Source organism: Trachypithecus francoisi, unplaced genomic scaffold (genome assembly GCF_009764315.1).
Source record: "Trachypithecus francoisi isolate TF-2019V2 unplaced genomic scaffold, Tfra_2.0 Lachesis_group13, whole genome shotgun sequence".
Lineage (NCBI taxonomy): Eukaryota > Metazoa > Chordata > Mammalia > Primates > Cercopithecidae > Trachypithecus > Trachypithecus francoisi.
This window is the reverse complement of record NW_022681458.1, coordinates 68,980,777-69,001,819: the sequence shown is the minus strand read 5'-3', so window position 1 is coordinate 69,001,819 and position 21,043 is coordinate 68,980,777. Positions and strand designations below refer to the sequence as shown.

Below are 21,043 nucleotides of genomic sequence, written 5' to 3'. Positions count from 1 at the left end.
CTAGTTTCTCAGTCTCAATTGTAAAACCTAGGGGTTTGTTCTTAGTGATGAAAGAAGCCATTGCGTCCAAGGTAGGGGAACAGTTTAACTCCATCTCCTGCGTTTAGGACATCTTTTTTACTGGCCGGGAGTTGATATATCTGTAAGAGACCTTCAGCTACTTCAACTTACCTCTCCCAGCAGGAGTCACTATAGTACAAGAAACTGTCGCTTAGATGAGAATTTCAAAAATAAAAGAAGAAAAAATAGTTTCAAAAAAGGGAAAAATTACAGTTTTGCCACCTACGTTGAACACTACATTGAAGATGAGCTCCTCACTGGAATTGGCGAGGCAGTGGCATAACTGCTCGCTTCTTCATGCAGAGCCTTTCCATTTCAAAAGAACTTCAGTGGCGTAAACACCGTTTGTGCTGTGTCCCCAGCCTCGCTTCTCTTCTTCCCACAAATTGAGGCTTTCAGTTAGTTGGACCTATGAGCCTACATCAGAGAACATGGTACATTCATATCAAAGAGAGCAACTACATTTTGAAAGGTTTAAAATTGTGACTGAAACGCACAGCCATGGAAATTCTCAGCATAAGGATGAAGCTTCCAATATCAAGGTATTATGAGAACTTAGATCATGTAATGGAAGCAAGCAATTGTCTTTGCAATTCAAAACTACTTTATTTCACAAAACTTCTTCATTTCCAAATCTTATCTGTGCTCTCCACAAAGGGTAAGACTGCAACCTTAAAATAAAATAATTTGCAAAAAGGTGAATATATAAAAATATTCCCTTTTTAATGCTCTAAAAGAGTTAGATTGATCTGCTTCTCAGGTGAGTGCAGGAACAAACTAGATTAATCAAAAAGCTGCTATTGACTAGGAGAAACCAAGTTTCCACCTTTTAGATCACATAATCCAAAGTTACCATATAATTTTTCCTCCTGATTCATCGGGAGTGGATGAAATGTTGATGATAGCTGAAACTGATGGGAAAGAGCTGCCAATTTAAGAAATGAAAAGGAGTTATATGCAAGAATGTGCCTTACTCATTGTTTCACAGGAGCTGTTCTGTTTTAATTAAAAGTGATAGTAATTACTCATGTGCTATTAAATAAGATCTTACACACAGGTAACTGATATTGTCATGATATGAAGACACACTTGTTTCTGTTCTGTTTCTTTTGCCAGTGAGATGATTAGAAATCTGGTTCTGGGTTTACAAATGAAAGCAAAGCAAATTACTGACCTTGTGTAGACTCTGGAACCAAAACATCCAGTGTAATCTTTTTCCCTCTGCACTATTCCAAGATAAACTAGGAGAAAGGTTTTTTTTTTTTATTTTTGTTTTTTTTTTAAAGCTAACTGGACCCTCCAAATATGTATAAGACAGAATCATTATTTTTAAATAATAATTTATCTAAAGTGTGGCAGAATAGATATAAATTTTAAAGCACTCTTTAAAACATTGGAGTATCTGTGAAGGATTTTTAAAGCTGAAGAAAAAAATGAATTTAGAAGCTGCCTGGATAGTTGACTTGAGGATTGGAATCACCCATGAATAACCTTCAGAACCTCTTCAACACTGTACATGCAGAAGCAATCTTTTTTCTCCCCGGAGATCCCAGAAAGTAGACTTTACTATTTTATTCATGGTATGTTCTGATGATCAGCTAATAACTGATGAAGACTACTCAAATACTTCCCACACTGTATTCATTAAATATTATGGTAATTTGAAAAAAGCCTACATGGTGAAATACATTTTCTCAACTTTTTAATGAATTTCAGTAAAGTTGGGTATTACAAGGATATTTATCTACTATTCTCATTCTGTACAATATTGATCTGTCAAAAATATGGAAATTAAGTTTCAATGTAATTTTCAATATCACCATTCAAGAAGGTATCTTCATTTCACCTCACAAATGGAGGTAGCCATTTCCAAAATAAATTCTGTTGACATAGCATTAAGATCATTCACAAGGGTTTATTTCATTTCATAACAAAATTGAGGCTTTGACTTAAAGAAATATAATGTACAAAATCCCTTCAACTTCTAATTCTTTGACTTTATTTTTACTATTGAATATTTTGGGTTATGGGTTGAAAAGAGAAAGTTGTATTTTTAACAGCCCTCATTTAAATAAAGAATGACATGTTCAAGTGTTCAGGAAGACATTTTAAGTGTTATCTAGTCATCTATAATACCTATATCCAAGTATTAGAGTTGTCTTCTTTTAACTTTTTATTTTGAAATAATTATAGATTCACACGAGTTTGCAAAAATATTACAAAGAATCAAAAAATTAGCTGGGTGTGGTTGTGCATACCTGTACTCCCACCTACTGGGGAGACTGAGGTAGTAGGGTCCCTTGAGTCCAGGAGGTCAAGGCTGCCACCATTATCACACCACTGCACTCCAGCCTGAGTGACAGAGTGACACCCTGACTCAAAAAAGTTTTTTTTATTTTTAGTAGAAACAGGGTTTCACCATATTGGCCAGGCTGGTCTTGAACTCGTGACCTCAAGTGATCCACCTGCCTCGGCCTCCCAAGGTGCTGGGATTTATAGGCCTGAGCCACCGCGCCCAGCCAAAAAAGTTTTTTAAATTAACAAAAACTAAAGAAATTTGTGTACTCTTCACCCAGCTTCTCTCACTGGTGAAATCTTACATGTCTGTAGTATACTGTCAAGACCAGGGAATTGAGATTGGTGCATTACTCTTACCCAGACAATAGACCTTACTCATTTTCACCATTTAAGATTACTTTTTGCATCTATAGAAAAATCAATACTTTCTAAAAATTATATCTGAAGATCTTTGCTTCTAATCCCTTAATAATAAAATGAGATGTTGAAGCATTTTTCTAATATTAAATCCTATTAAAACTAGATTCATAAAGCACTGCTAAACTTTACAGAGTAAACAATGAACCTTTATAGAAGGCATGAAATTAAGAGGGCATTACTCATACATTTTTTAAATTGAACAGATAGGTATATTTGCTTTTGTCATTTCCATGGAACTCAATCAGTGATCATTCAGAATGTTCTGGTAGCATAATTTCTATTTTTATAAATACTTAAATTCTTACATGTAAGGTGTTCTAACTAACAAAACTATTTGACTAACATAGAAATCTTAATAAAAATCCACTGTTCTTGACTATACTTTAGAAAAAGATAAAAACTTGACTTAAAAAAAATTTTACATCTTATGTAGAAAATGGTGCACAAATGAATTTGGTCCTTAAAAAATGTCATGCCTAGTTTAGTGATTGGGAAATATTTTAATTTGAAACTTTTATTTAAAAATATTGAAGTTTTAAGTAGTATTGCAAACCTGGTGCTAAGATCTGGTTATTTCAGAATGTTTTCATGTATTAGGAATGCCCACAGTTATGTAATCAGGACTTAAATACTTTGAATTCTATTTTGAAGTACTTTTTAATGCACCAAAATAATCCATTGCATAAAGTGTCTGAGTCTAGATTTAACTGATATTTGACCATGTCAGATTATTTAAAATAATTGTGTCTCCTTGTGTAATGACTTCGATGTGGTATCTACACAGTTTTTCAGTAAGAAAAGATCACAGAAATGATCATCCTCCGTATTCAGCCAGCTCACATTCAGTTCTCAGGAAAATGCTGAGACAAAGTTGTATTGAAAAATGTTACCATTGACGAAAACTCATTATTTTTAGTTACAGAGTACCTTCAAGTGCATAATTGGAATTATAGTCTATTTTTATTAGTTCCCACCTCCCAACCATTTTATATTTTAAAAAGTAAACACCTGAATTTTTTTGTTACCTTCATCAAAAGGTCTGCAGTTTACATTACAGTAAAATAATAGTACAGTTTAATACATCTTGTTCTATTCTGTGAAATCACAAGACTAGAAGTTTAAAAGTGCTTAGCACGGCCTTTAGTTTGGAGAGAGTTGTTTTGTTTTTCAACTTTGCTTTGCTTTGATTTTAGGATTATCTGTAACTCAAAATACAGTTTGTCAGTTTTCTTGTCAAGGCAACTATGTTTCTAGTTTCTCATAGCCTCCCCCAAATCCAGCTAAATTCAGTTTCAAGTTTTTTATTTGCAAAACTTCTTTGGCAAGAATAAGTCTTAACACTTTTAGTACAGCAGTTCTCAACTCCATCACACCCAATGCTCATTTTGTACTATGTTAACAATCCCTTACACTCCCTTGAGGTGAAATTCAAAGGTAACACAGCTACCTACACACATCGTATTGTAAGTTAACATAATGCTCTAACTGTAATATAAAAGAGAAATAAATGAAAGATGTTTTCCAGTGTACAAATGCTCAAGCATGACCACACCAGAGGAGATGATGGAAGGTTTTAGGGGATAAATAGAACTCAGCAGCTACAAATGCATCCGGATGGAGTTGGGTTGTATTAACGACTCCAGTGCTGGGAGTAGCACTGTTGTTGATATTTGTCAGAAATCTTGATAAAGTTATGAATCATGCAAGAATCAATAAGCCTTTGATTTATTTCATTTGGTAGATGCATTCTGCAAAGTTCAGTGTATCTTAAAACTGTTCAAAAAAATACTTTCTGTTTATTTGTAAGTTAGAGTTAGATTCCAGGCCCAGAAAATTATAAACCTCATTGTTTGCTTGTTTTACTTACATGAATGTAAATGGGGCATTTGAAATTTTGAAATTTTGTGGGATACAAGGGAGTTCTTGGTCATGCAGGATTTTATGGTATATTGAATTGTCTAGCATTCCTGACCTGTTATACTTAGAAGTCGGTTGCAACCCACCAGTCTCTAAAACAAACACAAATGCTTCTGTGGAATAGAGGCACCACGAGTTTTGTGAGAAGCACCACTGTAGGATGTTAGAACAGGACCATCCTCACGTTATAATTTTTGTCGTATCAGGTCCTTAAAGTATATGGGTTTGACCAAAACAAAGCCATAATCAGTCACACATTCAGAATGTCTTATTTACCACTGAGAAATGAACAGTTTTTAAAATTATCTCTGTGATCTGTGCTCAGATGTTTTCAGAGTTGTATACCTGCTGCCAAAGCTAAACTGGTTTCTAGTTACCTGGCCTATTTACATATATCGTAAGTTGCCTATAAAAGCACAGTGATGTGTGGTTTTATATTTAGTATTTCAGTTCCGACTTGCCCCCTCCTACTGTAGTTCTGTTTAGATATTTTATGTTTTGTTGCATTAGTTGTACTGAACCTGACTTCTCCGTTCACTACAGTTCCCTTTCAAGAAAAAGTATGAGTCTTTAGAGATTACAAATCTAAACATAAATTGTCACCTGTCACATATTACTCAATGGAAGCTTTAAACTTCATGCCTTGATTATGTTCTTAAATTAACTGTATTATGACCCTTCAAATAGTGTTTGCTGACATGAATGAATAAATCCCTGTGCTTTATTTTGTTTTCTTTCCCTGTCTCTATTGTAGAGATTAACCATTCCAAGCAGTTGCCCCAGAAGTTTTGCTGAACTGTTACATCAGTGTTGGGAAGCTGATGCCAAGGTATACATATGTATTTTTGTTATTGTTTAGAATTCTGAAATTTCTCTTGCTTGGCTTTCAGTTTTTAAAACTTAGGGTAATAAAATTCATTACAAAGCAAAGCTGGATTGATGCCCCTGTGAGCCCCAGATTGACTGTTAAGGTTTTCTGTTGACATCTGCTTAATCTTGATCTCTAGAGACTCCTTATTAACTCATTCTTATAGCACGCTTTGACATTCTGGATTCAGTAAAAATAATTTTATTATTTTGTTTTTAATTTTTAGTAATAACTATTGTACCTGTATGCTATTGAGATGGCTAAGACACAGTATTTATAATATGCCAGGCATAGTTTCAAACACTTTATGTATGTTAACTCATTTATTCCTCAGAATGTCTCTATGAAATAGATGCCTCAATTATCCTCATTTAACAGATGAAGAACCAAGACATACAGAGGTTACATCATGAGCTCAAGGCCACACAGCTAGTAGGTAGTAGAGCTGGACATGAACCCAGGTAGTAGGGCTGGACATGAACTAGGTCTGGCACAGTCCCTGCTCTTAACCAGTGCACTGTTTTGCTTTTCTAGCCAAAGAGCAGACAAAAGTAGCCCTTCTGGAGTATCTTGATATGTACTCCCTGTCCAGCATCAGTGATGTGTTTGAGCTCCACAGTAGAGTTGGAGAAATTCCAAGGCTTAGGCTTTCATGTGCGTATCACATTTGAGCATGAATGGCCCATATCCTTTCCCTGCAAAGATCATTTTAAAAGACTCTTACATACATATGGAAATATTTACAGATGAAATGATAGGCTAGTCTTGGATTTGCTTCAAAATAAAGGGAAGGGAAATGGATGATGGTATAGATTAAACAGGATTGGCCATGATAATTTTTGAAGCTGAGTGATAATATATAGAGGTTCATGATATTGTTATCTCTACTTTTGTGTATTTTGGAATTTTCCATAATGAGTTAAAAATAAAAAAATATTCTCACAGGTGAAACATTAGAATAAGAAAGCAGTTACACTCAAAGGAACAAAAATTTTATGGTTTAAATTTGTCCAGTTTTTTTGTGGAAATAGAAGTATTACTACTGATCTTTTAAACAGAGACTAAAAAGAAAGACTAAAGAATCACATTTCTTACTGAATTTAAACCCTGTTCCAATCTGACCCCCAAGAAGAATGGCCATAAAATATTGTCTGTTCTTCTACAATATGTTTCTTTAGTGGGAATAACTCAGAAGCAGTTGGTGACAGTGGAGACTGGGGACTATGTTAGTATAACACAGAATTCATGTTGATTGTTCATAATGTTTCCCAACACATTGTTCCGCACTGAGCACAAAGTGTAATAATGCAGCCAACAAGGCAGCAAGACACCAGTGCTATGAAACCTATTCACTCCACATGGTCCTTCTTGGCTTGGCTTAGCTTAACTTGGAAGAATTTGTTCCTAGTTCTCCCAGCAACAAACTGTGCTGTGTACATGTTGCAAAATCTTTGCTTTCAGTCCTATTCTTTAGACTTCCCTTACCCTTTTTTTAAGTGGAGTCCTAGATATTCCTAGTATTATTTTTACTAAAGAATCGTGTTTTTAAACTGTGTTAGTATTTTATTTAGGATTGTTGTTCTTTTTGTTAGTATTTGATGACACAGTTGCATGGTTTTTAAATGGTCTGCCCTACTCCCATTTAGGCCCTATAATTTTTAGTACATGATTTTGCAGAATAGGGATTTTTAAGCATTAAGAGAAATGCCTATACTTTGCAACTAATTCAGTAGAAACTATAAGCAGGTATTTTCAAGCTTGCTTTAAAACATTTATTTTATACTGTTAAAATGGTATCATACTACCCCTTCCCTGTCCTTCTTACTAGTTATATCCCCGTTGTGATGTGTAAGTCATTTTGGACATATGTTTCTCTGTGATACATAAATAGAAATTTGCCTGAAATTATTTGCATTGAATTTGATTATTGCTACTAGACCTCTATAATTGTGATTATATTTCAGTATGCAAAGCAAGTTTTGAATTTCTTAATTGGGCGCTCAATACCACATTAATTAAAATTCTAAGAATGTACATTTATGGTACCATAAGCACCTTACACAACAAGAACATTAGGCCCAGTGTTGAAACCATGCAGGTATGTCTTTAACATGTAGTAAGCTAACCCTTCTTTAGGACAAAAGAAATCTTGCATTCCAGCCACATGAAGTATAAAGGAAGTTTAAGATTGATTTTTATTTTCTAAATCCGTGATATTTTCTTCTGATTAAACAATGACATGTCCCCTGTATTTGATTTGGTTAAATACCTGGCCACAGCCCACATTTCCAACTCTCTCACTGCTGATCTCCTCTAGACACACTTACATACTTTCATTCCCAAACCTGTTCTCTTTGTTCTTTTCTTTCTCCTCTGAATATTTCATCATCAAGTCTTCCTTGATTATTCTATTTATCCCACCTCAGGCTTAGCACTTCTTTTCCTAAACCACAGTCTGGGCCTTACCTGGTACAGCTGTATTTTTGAAGACATAGTTTCTTACTAGATGTACTGAAGCTTTATAAGGGTGTAGAGGTAAATTGTTACATGTGTTTCCCTATTGCACATTACATCAGTTTGGAAAGTAGATGCCCAATTTGTTGTTGCCTGAAGTAGCCAGACCACAGTACATTTCCTGAGAGGTACATGCATTTTCTGGCTAGAAATATGTAGCAGTTCAACCAGAAGTTAGTGCCAGTCCTATGCACTTACGTAGAGCAATAGTTAATTAAAGTACTTTCTTTTTTTTTAAGTCCTTAGATTTTTAGAGTATTGACATCTAGATTAAAATATTCAGGCCACCTATAGAAATGGTGTTCTTTTGCAATGAGGGTCGGGGCAGAGGTGGTGATGTATGCAAGAGGAAGCTGATATTACATAAATGTCAAGTCCTTCTAGTGGCTTACAACAGGTGCTCAAAATATTTTATTGAAGAGAAGGAGAACAGGTGCTCAAAATATTTTATTGAAGAGAAGGAGAAAGAAAGGAAAGGTGGGTATTGGTTTAGGTCCTAAAATGACATTTCTAAATAGGGAAAAAAATAAGTTAGCCTGGTGCGGTGGCTCACGTCTGTAATTCTAGCACTTTGGGAGGCCGAGGCAGGTGGATTGCCAGAGCTCAGGGGTTCGACACCAGCCGGGCAACACAGTGAAATCCGTCTCTACTAAAATACAAAAAATTACCTGGGCGTGGTGGCACGCATCTGTAATCCCAGCTACTTGGGAGGCTGAGGCAGGAGAATCACTTGAATCCAGGAGCCGGAGGTTGCACTGAGCCAAGATCGCGCCACTGCACTCCTGCCTGGGTGCCAGAGCAAGACTCCATCTCCAAAAATAATAATAATAATAAGTTGAAGTCATAAATTCAATAGGAAGTAGTATCTTACCCTTACGTGATAAAAGATGTTGAAGAGTTTAGGAACAGAGCCCTTGGTTCTGTAACTTCCTGTGTGATGCTGGGCACTTCCTACTCTTCTGAGACTTGTTCTTACCTATAAAATGAAGGTAACAAATAGAGAAATAATGTATGTAGATGCTTCATAAATGGTCCCAGTTTTTATTTTAATTTTTTTGAATAAGCAAAATAATGACTAAAAGGAACGTAATCCCCCTCAGAGGAATTTATATGAGATCCTAGACCAAATATGTATTCTGTAACCAGAATATTCATAGAACAGTATTACCACAAAAAATCTATATTGTTATCACCTCTTAAATGTTCACTTTGATAACCTCTATCCAAGAGTAGGTTCTGACTATAAAATTTTTTCTAGGGATGCTGGTCATCCAATTACAGAAGAGTTTCACCTTATTTAAAAAAAAAAAAAAAAGAATGATTAAATGTAGGGAAATTATTCTTTAAAAATTCATAAGCTCCTCCTGCTGCTTTTCCTTGCAAAATGAAAGTCCTTTATTATATAATTAGCTCTTATGCAAATGATTAAAACATTTTTCTGGCCAGGCACAATGGCTCATGCCTGTAATCCCATCACTTTAGGAGGCTGAGGCAGGAAGATCACTTGGGACAAGGAGTTTGAGACCAGCTTGGGCAAGATGGCGAGACCCCTCTGAACAAAAAACTAAAAAATTAGCCAGCCATGGTGGCAAACACCTTTAGTCTCTGCTACTTGGGAGGCTGAGGCAGGAGGATTGGTTGAGCCCTGGTGGTTGAGGCTGCAGTGACCTATGATCACGCCACTGCATTCCATCCAGCCTGGGCAACAGAGCAAGACTGTCTTTAAAAAAAAAAAAAAAGGCCGGGTGTGGTGGCTCACGCCTGTAATCCCAGCACTTTGGGAGGCCGAGGTGGGCAGATCACGAGGTCAGGAGATCGAGACCATCCTGGCTAACACGGTGAAACCCCGTCTCTACTAAAAATACAAAAAAAAAAAAAAAATTAGCTGGGCATGGTGATTGGTGGTCGCCTGTAGTCCCAGCTACTCGGGAGGCTGAGGCAGGAGAATTGCTTGAACCCAGGAGGCAGGGCTTGCAGTGAGCCAAGATCACGCCACTGCACTCCAGCCTGGGCCACAGAGTGAGACTCTGTCTCAAAAAAACAAACAAACAAACAAAAAAATCATTTTAAAACCTGATACGTGCTGGGAGAAATTAAGAGGAGGACAAAGTTAAAGAAGATAAATAGAACACTTTTCAAGCTTCCTACTTAAGGCGTTTTCCTCTTTGCTTATTAGAAGGCTTAATATATATCAGTAACATTTATCTATGTATGCCCTTTTCAAGGAAAGACACAGACACACACATGCACACAAGTGCCCTTGAAAGAGAATAATAACGGCAGAACTCAATATATATCCTAGGTTTTTATATTTCTGAGAAATGGAAAAATTGCTTTTCTTAGTAATGTAGGAAGCGCTTAAATCCTGAGAGCAAGCCACCTCAACATTGTTTCTTCTTGTGTTTGTGCTCTTAAATTAAAATGCATGTTTTAATTGCTGCAACTATAATTTGTTCAGTAATGGTGTAATTATGAGGCATGATGAAGTGAGAATGTGCATCATCCTTTTTATTATCTTTCTCTATTTTTGTTTTAACCTTTTGTCTCAACCTTGGCTACAGTCTAAAGAGATAGACTAGAATAGTTATAGTTACTGCTAGCTGAAGAAACACACTTAATTCTCATTTCTACTGAACAGTACCTTATAGTGTCTTAGCACTAAAGCCAATTATAACAGAAAATAAATATTGAGAACAGTGAAGTTATGATGGCTTTAAAATTGGGTTTTTTTTTTTTCTTTTTTTTTTTTAACTTTACTTTTAGGGTCAGGGGCACATGGCCAGGTTTGTTATGCAGGTAAATTGTGTGTCACGGAGGTTTGGTGTACAGATGATTTCCTCACCCAGGTGATCAGCATAGTACCTGAATTTTTTTTTCTGACAAACCAATTTGGAAAATTTTATTAGTTCCAGTAGATTGATAGATAGATTTCCCCCCAACACTTTATCATAAAAATTTTCAAACAAAGAAAAGTGGAAAGAATTTTACAGTGAACACTAACATACCCACCACACACAGTCTACCATTAACTTTTTACCAGCTTTGTCACGTAGGTTTTTAAAGGACTTCACTGTTCCCTTTTAGGAGTTCTTAATCATAACTAAAAGAGAATTAGTGTTCTCTCTTCCTGGAAAAAAACATGAATTATCCCAACCTTAGGCCACATGATAGAAAAACAACATCTGAATCTCTCCATGTGAATAGTTCACTGAGAATAAAGAATACGGTTCCCTAAACCTGAGTGATCTGATGAGTGTAAAATAACTACATCAGGACATTGCATCATGTTTTATTTTGTTACGGTGGGTTGAGTTTATTACTATGCTTGTAGTATCTATGTTTTCTCTTAAATATCTCCTTTCTTAAGTCCCAACGAATGATTACTTATTTTCTCTTCTTCAGAAACGGCCATCGTTCAAGCAAATCATTTCAATCCTGGAGTCCATGTCAAATGACACAAGCCTTCCTGACAAGTGTAACTCATTCCTGCACAACAAGGCGGAGTGGAGGTGGGTAGCCCCGACACCAGGCCACAGCGTCTGGCTTTGAAAGACCATCACTCGTCTCAATGAAGACGAGAACCAGAGATCTGAATGACAGTCCTGATTTCTGAGCATAGCTTAGGAGAAAAATTAAAAAGATTTTTTTATGATGTTGGAAATCTTATAAGTCCTGAATTTCATAAGTAAGCAAGAAATAGTGTTTCTCCAAGTTTGTTGCCTTCTGTAAGTATTTGAAAAGAATATTGAGGCCTGGCACAGTGGCTCACGCCTGTAATCCCAGCTCTTTGGGAGGCCGAGGTGGGTGGATCTCCTGAGGTCAGGAGTTCGAGACCACCCTGACCAACATGGGGAAACCCCGTCTCTACTAAAAATACAAAAAATTAGCCGGGTGTGGTGGCACATGCCTATAATCCCAGCTACTCGGGAGGCCGAGGCAGGAGAATCACTCAAACCTGGAGGCAGAGGTTGCAATGAGCTGAGATCTCACCATTGCGCTCCACCCTGAGCAACAAGAGTGAAACTCCATCTCAAAAAAAAAAAAAAAATTGAAATCATATCTTCTGAGACAAAAGATGGTTACCAGACATTTCTCTGTGTTTATGCTTTGTTAGGAAGCTTTGTTCTCTGTTCCGTAAGAAACAGGAATACTGTTTACCTTGAAATTTGCAGAGCACTGTGGCTGCTAGTGGAGGGGGACAGGGAGACTATAAAAAATACTCTTAAAAGAAAACTTTGGATGTCATAAATCCTTTTAAAGCTTGTTGAATAAACTTAGTAATGAGAAAATTGTATTGTATGAGTGGAAGAGTAAACCCAGGATGAAATATTTGAGCCAGGTCACATGATGCATGAATATAAATAGCATGTTTGGAAGCTGACATTATTCCCCCCCTGACTCAGCAGAGATTTAGGTAACTTCATCTCTGCTCCTGATAGCCGTGGGCAGTAACATGACGCCTTACGCCATCTGCTGATGCCAAATGAATACTGCATGCACTTTGAAAATTACTGCGTTTACTCCTGTTGCTAGATACTTCTTTGGGCTTTCTGTTTGTTGTTTTACAATAACCTTATTTGTTTTTATTCCTTTGAAATATCTATCTAGGGCCAGTGAGGTAAATGAATTTTTATTTAGGGATACAAAAATTACACAGTGAGCTCAAGTCTGGGTATAACAGACTTTTTTTCTGGGCTGAGATAATTAACAAAACAAAACATATAAGTAATATTTGTTTTTTGCAGTAAGAGATGAGTATACATGTCATCAGATCACTCTCCTCTCCTTTAAAATCCATATATGAGTTCCCATTGCTCTTAAGACAAAGACCAGAATATTTGGCACAGTGGCTCACGCCTGTAATCCCAGCACTTTGGGAGGCCAAGGCGGGTGGATCACTTGAGCCCAGAAGTTCAAGACCAGCCTGGGTGACAGAGCAAGACTCGGTCTCAAAAAAAAAAAAAAGGACCAGAATACTTACCAAGACTCACAAGACCCTCAGTACTCTGGCCTCACCAGCGTCAGCTTAAGAAGATCATTCTCCCCTTAATTTCTGGCTTTCAGTCCCTCAACAGATGCATATTTCTCCCCATTCAGGGTCTTTACAAGCACAGTTTCCTCTCTTTAAAACTTATCCCATTTCAGCTGTGAACAACGCCTGCCGTCACACCCCACCTTAACTCCTGTTCATCATTCACATAGCAGTTGAATAATAAATCTGCAGGGAAAGGCTTCCTGACCCCAGGCCAGATCAGGTTCCACTTTATGTGCTCTGACAGCATCTCCTTCATAGGCTTTACCGCTATTGGAATTAAGAAGTAATTTGGCAGTTAGTTGTTTAATGTGTGTCTCACGGGCTGAAATGTGAGAGAGGCAGACAATCACGTTTGCTCATCACTCACAACATCAAAATGTGCCTTGAACACAGCATTTGCTTAGTAAATATTTGGGGAAGCAAGAGAGAAAATTACCATGGTGGTAATAATATAAAAAGAGATTTTGATATTATACAAGAGAATATAAATATGTAAGTCAATTTGTTTGCCATGACAAAAGTACTTCTTATATTCATTCATTCATTCATTCATTATCCGTTCATTGAACTTCTGCTGGTGTGAGAACAACTGGTACCATTCTGGTACTGGGCTGTAGCAATGAGCACAAGAGTCCCAGGGCACATGGAGCTCTCCAGCCCAAGTGTCCAATGTTAAACTATTAAATACATTCAAAACGATCTCATTTCTATTTTGACAAGTATCATGACAGAGAAATATACTAGAGAGCAGATAACCATGAAATCTGATCTAGTCCAAGGACATGGTAAAAGGATTCTGGAGAAAATGCTATTTGATCTATTATCGAAGGGGTTAGTAAGATTTTAATACCAAGATAGGGAGTCTTTTAAAGTATGTCAACAAGGCCAGGCGTGGTGGCTCACACCTGTAATCCCAACACTTTGAGAGGCCGAGGTGAAAGATTGCTTGAGCCCAGAAGTTCGAGACTAGCCTGGGCAACATAGAGAAACCTCATCTCTACTCACAATAAAAAAAATTAGCTGGGCATTGTTACTCTAACCTGTGGTCCCAGCTACTCAGAAGGCTGAGGTGACAGGATCACTTGAGCTGGGGAGGTCGAGTCTGCATTGAGCTGAGATCAGGCCACTACACTCCAGCCTGGGCTACAGAGTGAGATCCTATTCAAAAAGAAAAAAGAAAAGAAAAGAAATGAGAAAGCTGTGCAAAAATGTAGGGACACTTATTCAGCAAAGCATCATTGAGAAGGGTAAACCAGAAATGGTATAAAGTACAATAAACAGAGAATAAAAATAAATTAAAAATGATTATATCTCCATACACAGAATAATAAGGTCATTCCTAAAATCACAGGTCTGATAAATGATTTCAAAGTAGAGCCTACAGTCTAGTTTGTTTAGAATGATTATATTTTTTATAAAATATATTATTGTGTATATGTACACAGAGAAAAGTATCAAAAAATCAGTGTTGTCAGTGGGTGATGGAATTATAGAGAGTGTTTTTTATTTGTATATCTTTATTTCCTACTTCTTCCACATTAAACATGGACTAGTTGCATGATAAATTCAATTTTTAAAATGCTTGAAGGTGAAAGTGAGGGAAATGAAACTGATGATTGACAATGGGGGAAAAAGGAAGTAAAATACAGTGATGTATTTTAGTAAAAGGAATACAGTTGCCTAGGGGGCCTCCTCATCTTTCAGGAACTGTTAATCCTGTTCTGAGAGCTGGAGAGAGAATATATATCCTGACCTGAACCAGTAAACCACAGTTTGAGAAGCAGCAGAGCTGTTTTCACTGAAGTAGGCAATTGGTTAAAAACAGAGAGGACTATAATAGTAATTTTAATAATAATAAACATAGTTGTCACTTATTAGGTTTTTACCAGATGCTTGCACTTCATTTAGATTTTCTTTTTTAATCCCCATAGCAACCCTAAATTATATCACAGATGCAAAGGTAAATTGAGTAACTTGCTCAAAATCATATAGTACTGAGAACAGAACCCAGTACAGAATACAGTAACAGAACCTGGGTGGTCTGGTAACACAGCCTGCCCTTGCACCCATGCTATACAGTGCGGTTACTAGACTTGTGGCCATTGTCATGCTGTCTTCTCATTAGTATGCAATATTCACTTGAATGAATTCCTTTTTAGCTAAGAGAAATATTACAGGGCATGATCATTTTAGGTTATTAAGATGTCTAACTCAATATGTAAATTCCTGAAAAGAATTATGTGTTTTTATCAGATAATCTCAACATTTCAAAAGACAACACATTCGAACTACTCCCTCTTTCCCCCCAACTTTTATCTAGTGTCTGAAACCACATGACTAGTGTCCAAAGAGTGTTTTAGTAAATTAGAGTCACAGTGATCACAGTGAAGCCTGATTCCAATCCTGCTGTGGTGTTTCTGGCAAATGATTATTTTCTGGTAGAGCTTCCGCTACACATAGACCAGATGCAACTTGTATTTTTAGAAAACTGAATGGTTATTCTGAAAACTCTTTTTAAAACTACATTATTAAAAACCACATAAACTGTGTTCTTTCCTTTGACCTAATAAATGATAGGAACAAAATCTAGTGTCAGACTTTTCCTTATTCATCAGACCTTCAGCTTGTTTCTCCTCTCATTGACTTACTAGCAATAATGGCAATAAGCATTAAGAACAGAAAATGTGTCATCCTGTTGGTCCTGTTTTGGATTTTCATTAACCATGTAATTGTCTGTAGATCTGTGGCAACCTGCACGGAACGAGGCACGCAGTATTGTGATGAGCGTTCAGATCTGTGTCTCTTGGCAAAACACTTGGTTGGTTGTGTTTCCCGTGGTGACCAAAGTACTCTCACCATGACATGCCTTCTTAAAAACAAAGCCCAGAGATCAAAACAATTTGTGCAATGTTAGCACAAATCATGTAATATATAACACTACATTTAATAAACAGATTATACATTTACCATGTAATATATACGCTATATCACTCTTTTTACAAATTGACCTTTTATTTCAAAGTAAGTTTCTGTCTGATGAAAGAGGATAATTACAGTTCATTGCCTGTTTTTGGCATATGGAAAATTGATACTACTTGACATTGACCTTGATTGGATTTGGCTTACGAGAAGACCATAATTTTCATCAACTAAGACATTTAAACTATATTTTTAGAACAAGAAGGTTATATAAATCTATCAACAAATGCATTTGATGCAAAACAATGCACCAGAAAAACCAAGGGAGCAGCTGTTTTTATGTCGTCCCCGGGTTGGGGTCACGTCTCTAATGGCATATAACCTCCCACACGATATCAGACTCGGCAGTGTCGGGAGTGCTGTTGGAAAGCTGGGCCTGAGGAGACAGATTGAGGACAGAGATTTACTCGGTGTTAGTTTCTGTGTCACAGCCTCCCGTACGTTTAACTCTTGATCCGTTTTCCAGAAGTGCTCACAATCGCAGTAGGCTCCCAGAACTGGAACTTGAGATGCATCTTTGGCTTAAATTACAAGTGAAATAGAATGTAGTGGCCATTTACCCTGGTCTAAAAGAACAGCAGTGAGATTAGTCTCACTGGCAGGGGCGTGGGGACTGGGTTGGCAGAAGCGCCGTGTAGACCCTGGCCCAGGCCTCTGCCATCACACACTGAGCCCAACCAGCTCCCACCACCCCCTTGCCGCCTACTGACCGCTTCACTGACTGAAGATGGCTGAGTCTTTTCTTTTTTTGTGACAAAAATTTACCCTAAGGTTTTTCACACTGATTTTTTCCCCTCAGTCTTCCATTGAAAAATAAAAACTTTGTTTACGTGCATAGTCATAATATTTTTATCCGAAATATCAGGGATAAAATTTGGATTTTATGGTACAGTCATAATTCTGAAAGATGGCTGATTCACTGCCTTCTTTAGGGACTGTAATATGACTTACAGCCTTTTATGATTTTTCAAATGGCACCAGTAAAAGGGATGGGTGTTGATATTTGTGGGCGGCGCAGCAGAGGCTTTTTACACCTGATTGCTGCCTCCCTTGCTCTGAGGTGCATTTCAGACAAGTAGGGAAGTAAAGTGTTGAGCCAAATCCAGACCCACCTCCATACCTGTTCAGAGTTGGATTTTGCCAGTGAATGTCCAGAACTTTTTGTTTTCATTCATTTGGTTAGTATCTGTAAGAGCATTGGAATGTTCCAATAAGAGTAAGCTGTTTACTTACTGTTATTCTCCCTAGAAAGAAAAAGGCAGACTTTAGTTACATATATTCATTAACTTAGATGTGGGGGCTTCTACCTTCCATAGTCAACATCTCAATCATGATTATGCCGTCGCAACACAGGACTGCCTCAGCGGCACCTGGAAGCAGCAGCTGGCAGCATCCAGCAGCTATTCTGCAATAGTCACCCAGTTCCCATCTTCTTCTGCATCCTTCTCTCCAGTGCCTTCTCTAGCCTTGACTTCCCTCTCCCTCTCCCTCATTCTCTCAGTATTGTTGCTTACTTACAGGCTTTTCAGAAACTCAAGGGAAAGAACTTTCAGTTCTGAAAACATAAATTTAGACTTAAACATTGCGACAGCCCTAAAGGAGAAAACCGTTTGTGCTGAGCCATGGTACCAGTTCCACTTTCTGTGAAGGACAAATTTCTGTAACATGGCATATGGTTCCAAGTGGTGAGGTTGGTTGGCCTATAGACACTAAGGGAGATAACTTCCTTTAAAAATTATTAGAATTAAAAGGAACCTTAGAGTTCATCTGGCCCAGGGTTTTCTACACTTGCCTGATTGTAAAAATTACTCGGGTCTTTTCCAAAATAATGAAAATTCCAGGGTCCCACCCAGGCCTACTGACTCATGAGCTCTAAGGAAGGGTCCTAGAAATCCATGTTTTATTGGGTTCTGGTGTGTGATTTTTTTGAAAAACAAGTTGCCTATGTAAGTCTAAGGATCAGGCAGGTAGGGGAACCCTAATGTTCTATAACCACCACCCCTTACAACCGAGGAAACTGAGTCAGGTTAGTCAATTGATTGCTTGGGTTACTCAGCCAATGAGTAGCCCAAAGTGTCATCTCAACCACTTACTGATGGCGTGTTGTTTAACACCTAACCTGAATATCATTTTCCCACCTATATTGTGAGATTAATACCTGTTTCTTGGGACTGTTATGGGAATAAGATGAGATCATGGATAACAGCACTTACAAACTGTAAAGAGCTAGATAAAAGTAAGCATTTACTAAATGGTTGTACCAGGACATCAGCTCCATAGCTTATGCTGCACCCCAGTGGCTCTTCAACGCTTTGTTGAAATATTTTGAGCTTATTTTTCCAAGCTAGAAACTACCTCTTAATATTTAAGGACATGAAAGATTCCTTCTCCTCCGGCAGCTTCCTGGTTGATTTTTAAAGCACCGGCATTTGTCTTTTATTTTGATTAGCATTCTGATGGACCCACTAAGCGCTTGATGTCTCTTAAGTAAAGTTGAGACTTACACCAGCTATCCCTGTGCAGGTGCGAAATTGAGGCAACTCTTGAAAGGCTAAAGAAACTAGAGCGTGATCTCAGCTTTAAGGAGCAGGAGCTTAAAGAACGAGAAAGACGTTTAAAGATGTGGGAGCAAAAGCTGACAGAGCAGTCCAACACCCCGGTGAGTACCCTCCCCCTTCGCCGTCTTTCCACATGCTGCTTGTAGTCTGCGCGGCTGAGCATGGCAGCATGGCACCTCTTCCCCTGCCTCCCGCTGCCCCTCCTCATTTCCTGCCTCACGCCTGTGTATCAAAGGGCCAGCGTGTGGACTCAAGCGGCGTTCATACCTAATTTCAATTAATAAAATGCCAGAGATTTAAAAGAAAAGCTTATCCTATTTCTGGCTCCTTCCTTAAGAACTGTTATTCTGTCAGTGTGTTTGTATATTAGAATTACAATAATAAAATCCGATGTATTTTCACACCATCTGCTCAATCTCAGAACATGCACCTCGGTGCTGATTAACTCCTTCTAGCCGCTCAGTCATTAATAACTGTAACTCCAGCAGCTCACTGACTAACAGAGTCTTTGATGTGTCAGAACTTAACCATGTTTTCCTTCTAAAATGAAGCTAACCATGATGACATGCAAATGAGAAGCATTAATATTTCATACTCAATTTAGTGTTATGATCAGGGGCAGCAAAATATTGGAAAAAGATTCTCTCTGGACAAGCTTTCAGTATTTATTACACCTAGGCAGTATCTTGTTTTCTCCCAAGTCTTGTATTTAGAGGAATATAAAAATTCTTTTTAAGCATTTCACTGGTTATACAGTAACCTTGAGCTTACATGCTGATATGATATTATTAAAGTCTAATCAAATTTCAGCATTCTTTCCTATTTTAAATGGCATAACATTTTCAGGAATTAAGTATACATTTATAATTGTTTTTTCCCAGGGTTTTTGATGGGCAATATTTGTTCACTTAAAATTACCCAGGTAATAGTAGATTAAAAGTAAACATATATTTTAAATTCATTTTTGATAGTTGCTATGGTGATTATGCCAAAAATACTGAAATGCCATTCATTTTGTGGTCTTCAAAAAGCTTTCCTATCTTTAAAAGTCTTAATCTTCATTAAGCGGCCAATGCCCAATTGGAAAGTATTTTCCAGTGTCTAAAGAATAAAATAGTTTGTCTCCTTCCCAACTTGCGTGGAGAAGCAACGTGATATCCAAACAAGGAAAATACAATGAAGCTAAATGTTTACTATCAGATTCATTGTGGAAAAAAAGGACTTTGGTTCTCCAGGGAATTCCAGAATGAACTAAATTGCTATCCATAACACTACCATGGAACATTTTAAAAGTGCCACTTTTATCTGTGAATTTAACTTAGCTGGTGAGAAAAACGATGAGGGAAGTTTCCTGTTCTGGCTGACGTGGTGTCAGCAGGCAGCCTCTGAGAGCCTCACTCTAGGGATCTGCACGGGAGCAGTGCTTCTCCCAGAGCTCATGAGGGACAGGAGCAAAAATGTGACCTTGTCCCTAGAGCACAGCTTCTGAAGTCTGCAAAGTTTTGTTTTGTTTTAAAATGCATTGAAATCTAAAGCCGTAAAAGCATTGCATGGCCTGACTCTTTCTGAATGTAGTATTGTAAGAAAAAACTTTAGCCATTCACATATGCTTCAGAACCTTTCTTTAGTTTATTGGCATCGGTTTTGCTAAGAAACGGGCTGCCTTGCACATAATTATTGCTCTTAGTAACATAGTTTCATAATAAATAATAAAACGCTCTGCAGTAAAGCTCTGTGTGCTCGGTAGGTTGCCTGCTTGAGTTTTTAACCCCACGAAACTTTCTGTGAAGGAACTGCTCTGGGGGCCACCACTAACAATGGACAGCCTGTAGCACAATCTCAATGAGATTTTCTTCTTTTTTTCCTTATGGGAGATAAGTTTTCTTTCTTTACAGTACTTGCTTTTAATGTCTCTTCTGCTTAGAGCTGGTATTTCTGAAGGAAAGAAAGTTTATGTTCAGATATTTTGTAAGTAGGTATTTTCTTTTGTCCTCACATCAGTTTCTGTTTAGCTTTAACTGAGATTTCTTAGAGAAAGATGAAATAAACCTTTTAAAAAGGAAGTGGCTGGAGGTTAAGACTTCCTGTATGTGGCCTTGTCTTAATTATGTAAGTTTAACATTTATATAACTTCATAAAAAATTGAATCATTCGATTAATTTCAAGGGCACTATTTTCTTTCCTAAAACTAAAACATTAGTTAATGATATTTGGGGAGATTAATCCTTTATGCATAAATATGGATAATGTTTATTTTCTAATTATAGTTGAAGCTTGATGTGAACATTTTATTTATTTTAAGAATACAGGCTTATCTGAGAAACATTTATAGAGATCTTTAGAGTCAAACCTAATGTGAGGAATGACGCTCAAAATAATACAATGAGCCACAAA

General features: G+C 37.3%; 1 protein-coding gene across 4 annotated transcripts in view; it reads left to right on the top strand.

Annotated features, from left to right (window-relative positions):
• Positions 1 to 21,043, top strand: part of MAP3K20 (mitogen-activated protein kinase kinase kinase 20) — a 195,867-nt gene that overhangs the window by 125,800 nt on the left and 49,024 nt on the right. For all 4 annotated transcript variants that reach the window (XM_033231103.1, XM_033231102.1, XM_033231101.1 and 1 more), the window contains exons 9-11: positions 5,450 to 5,524; positions 11,480 to 11,586; positions 18,615 to 18,750. In XM_033231103.1, coding sequence (XP_033086994.1) covers positions 5,450 to 5,524; positions 11,480 to 11,586; positions 18,615 to 18,750 — 318 coding nt within the window. The remainder of the gene's footprint in view (positions 1 to 5,449; positions 5,525 to 11,479; positions 11,587 to 18,614; positions 18,751 to 21,043) is intronic.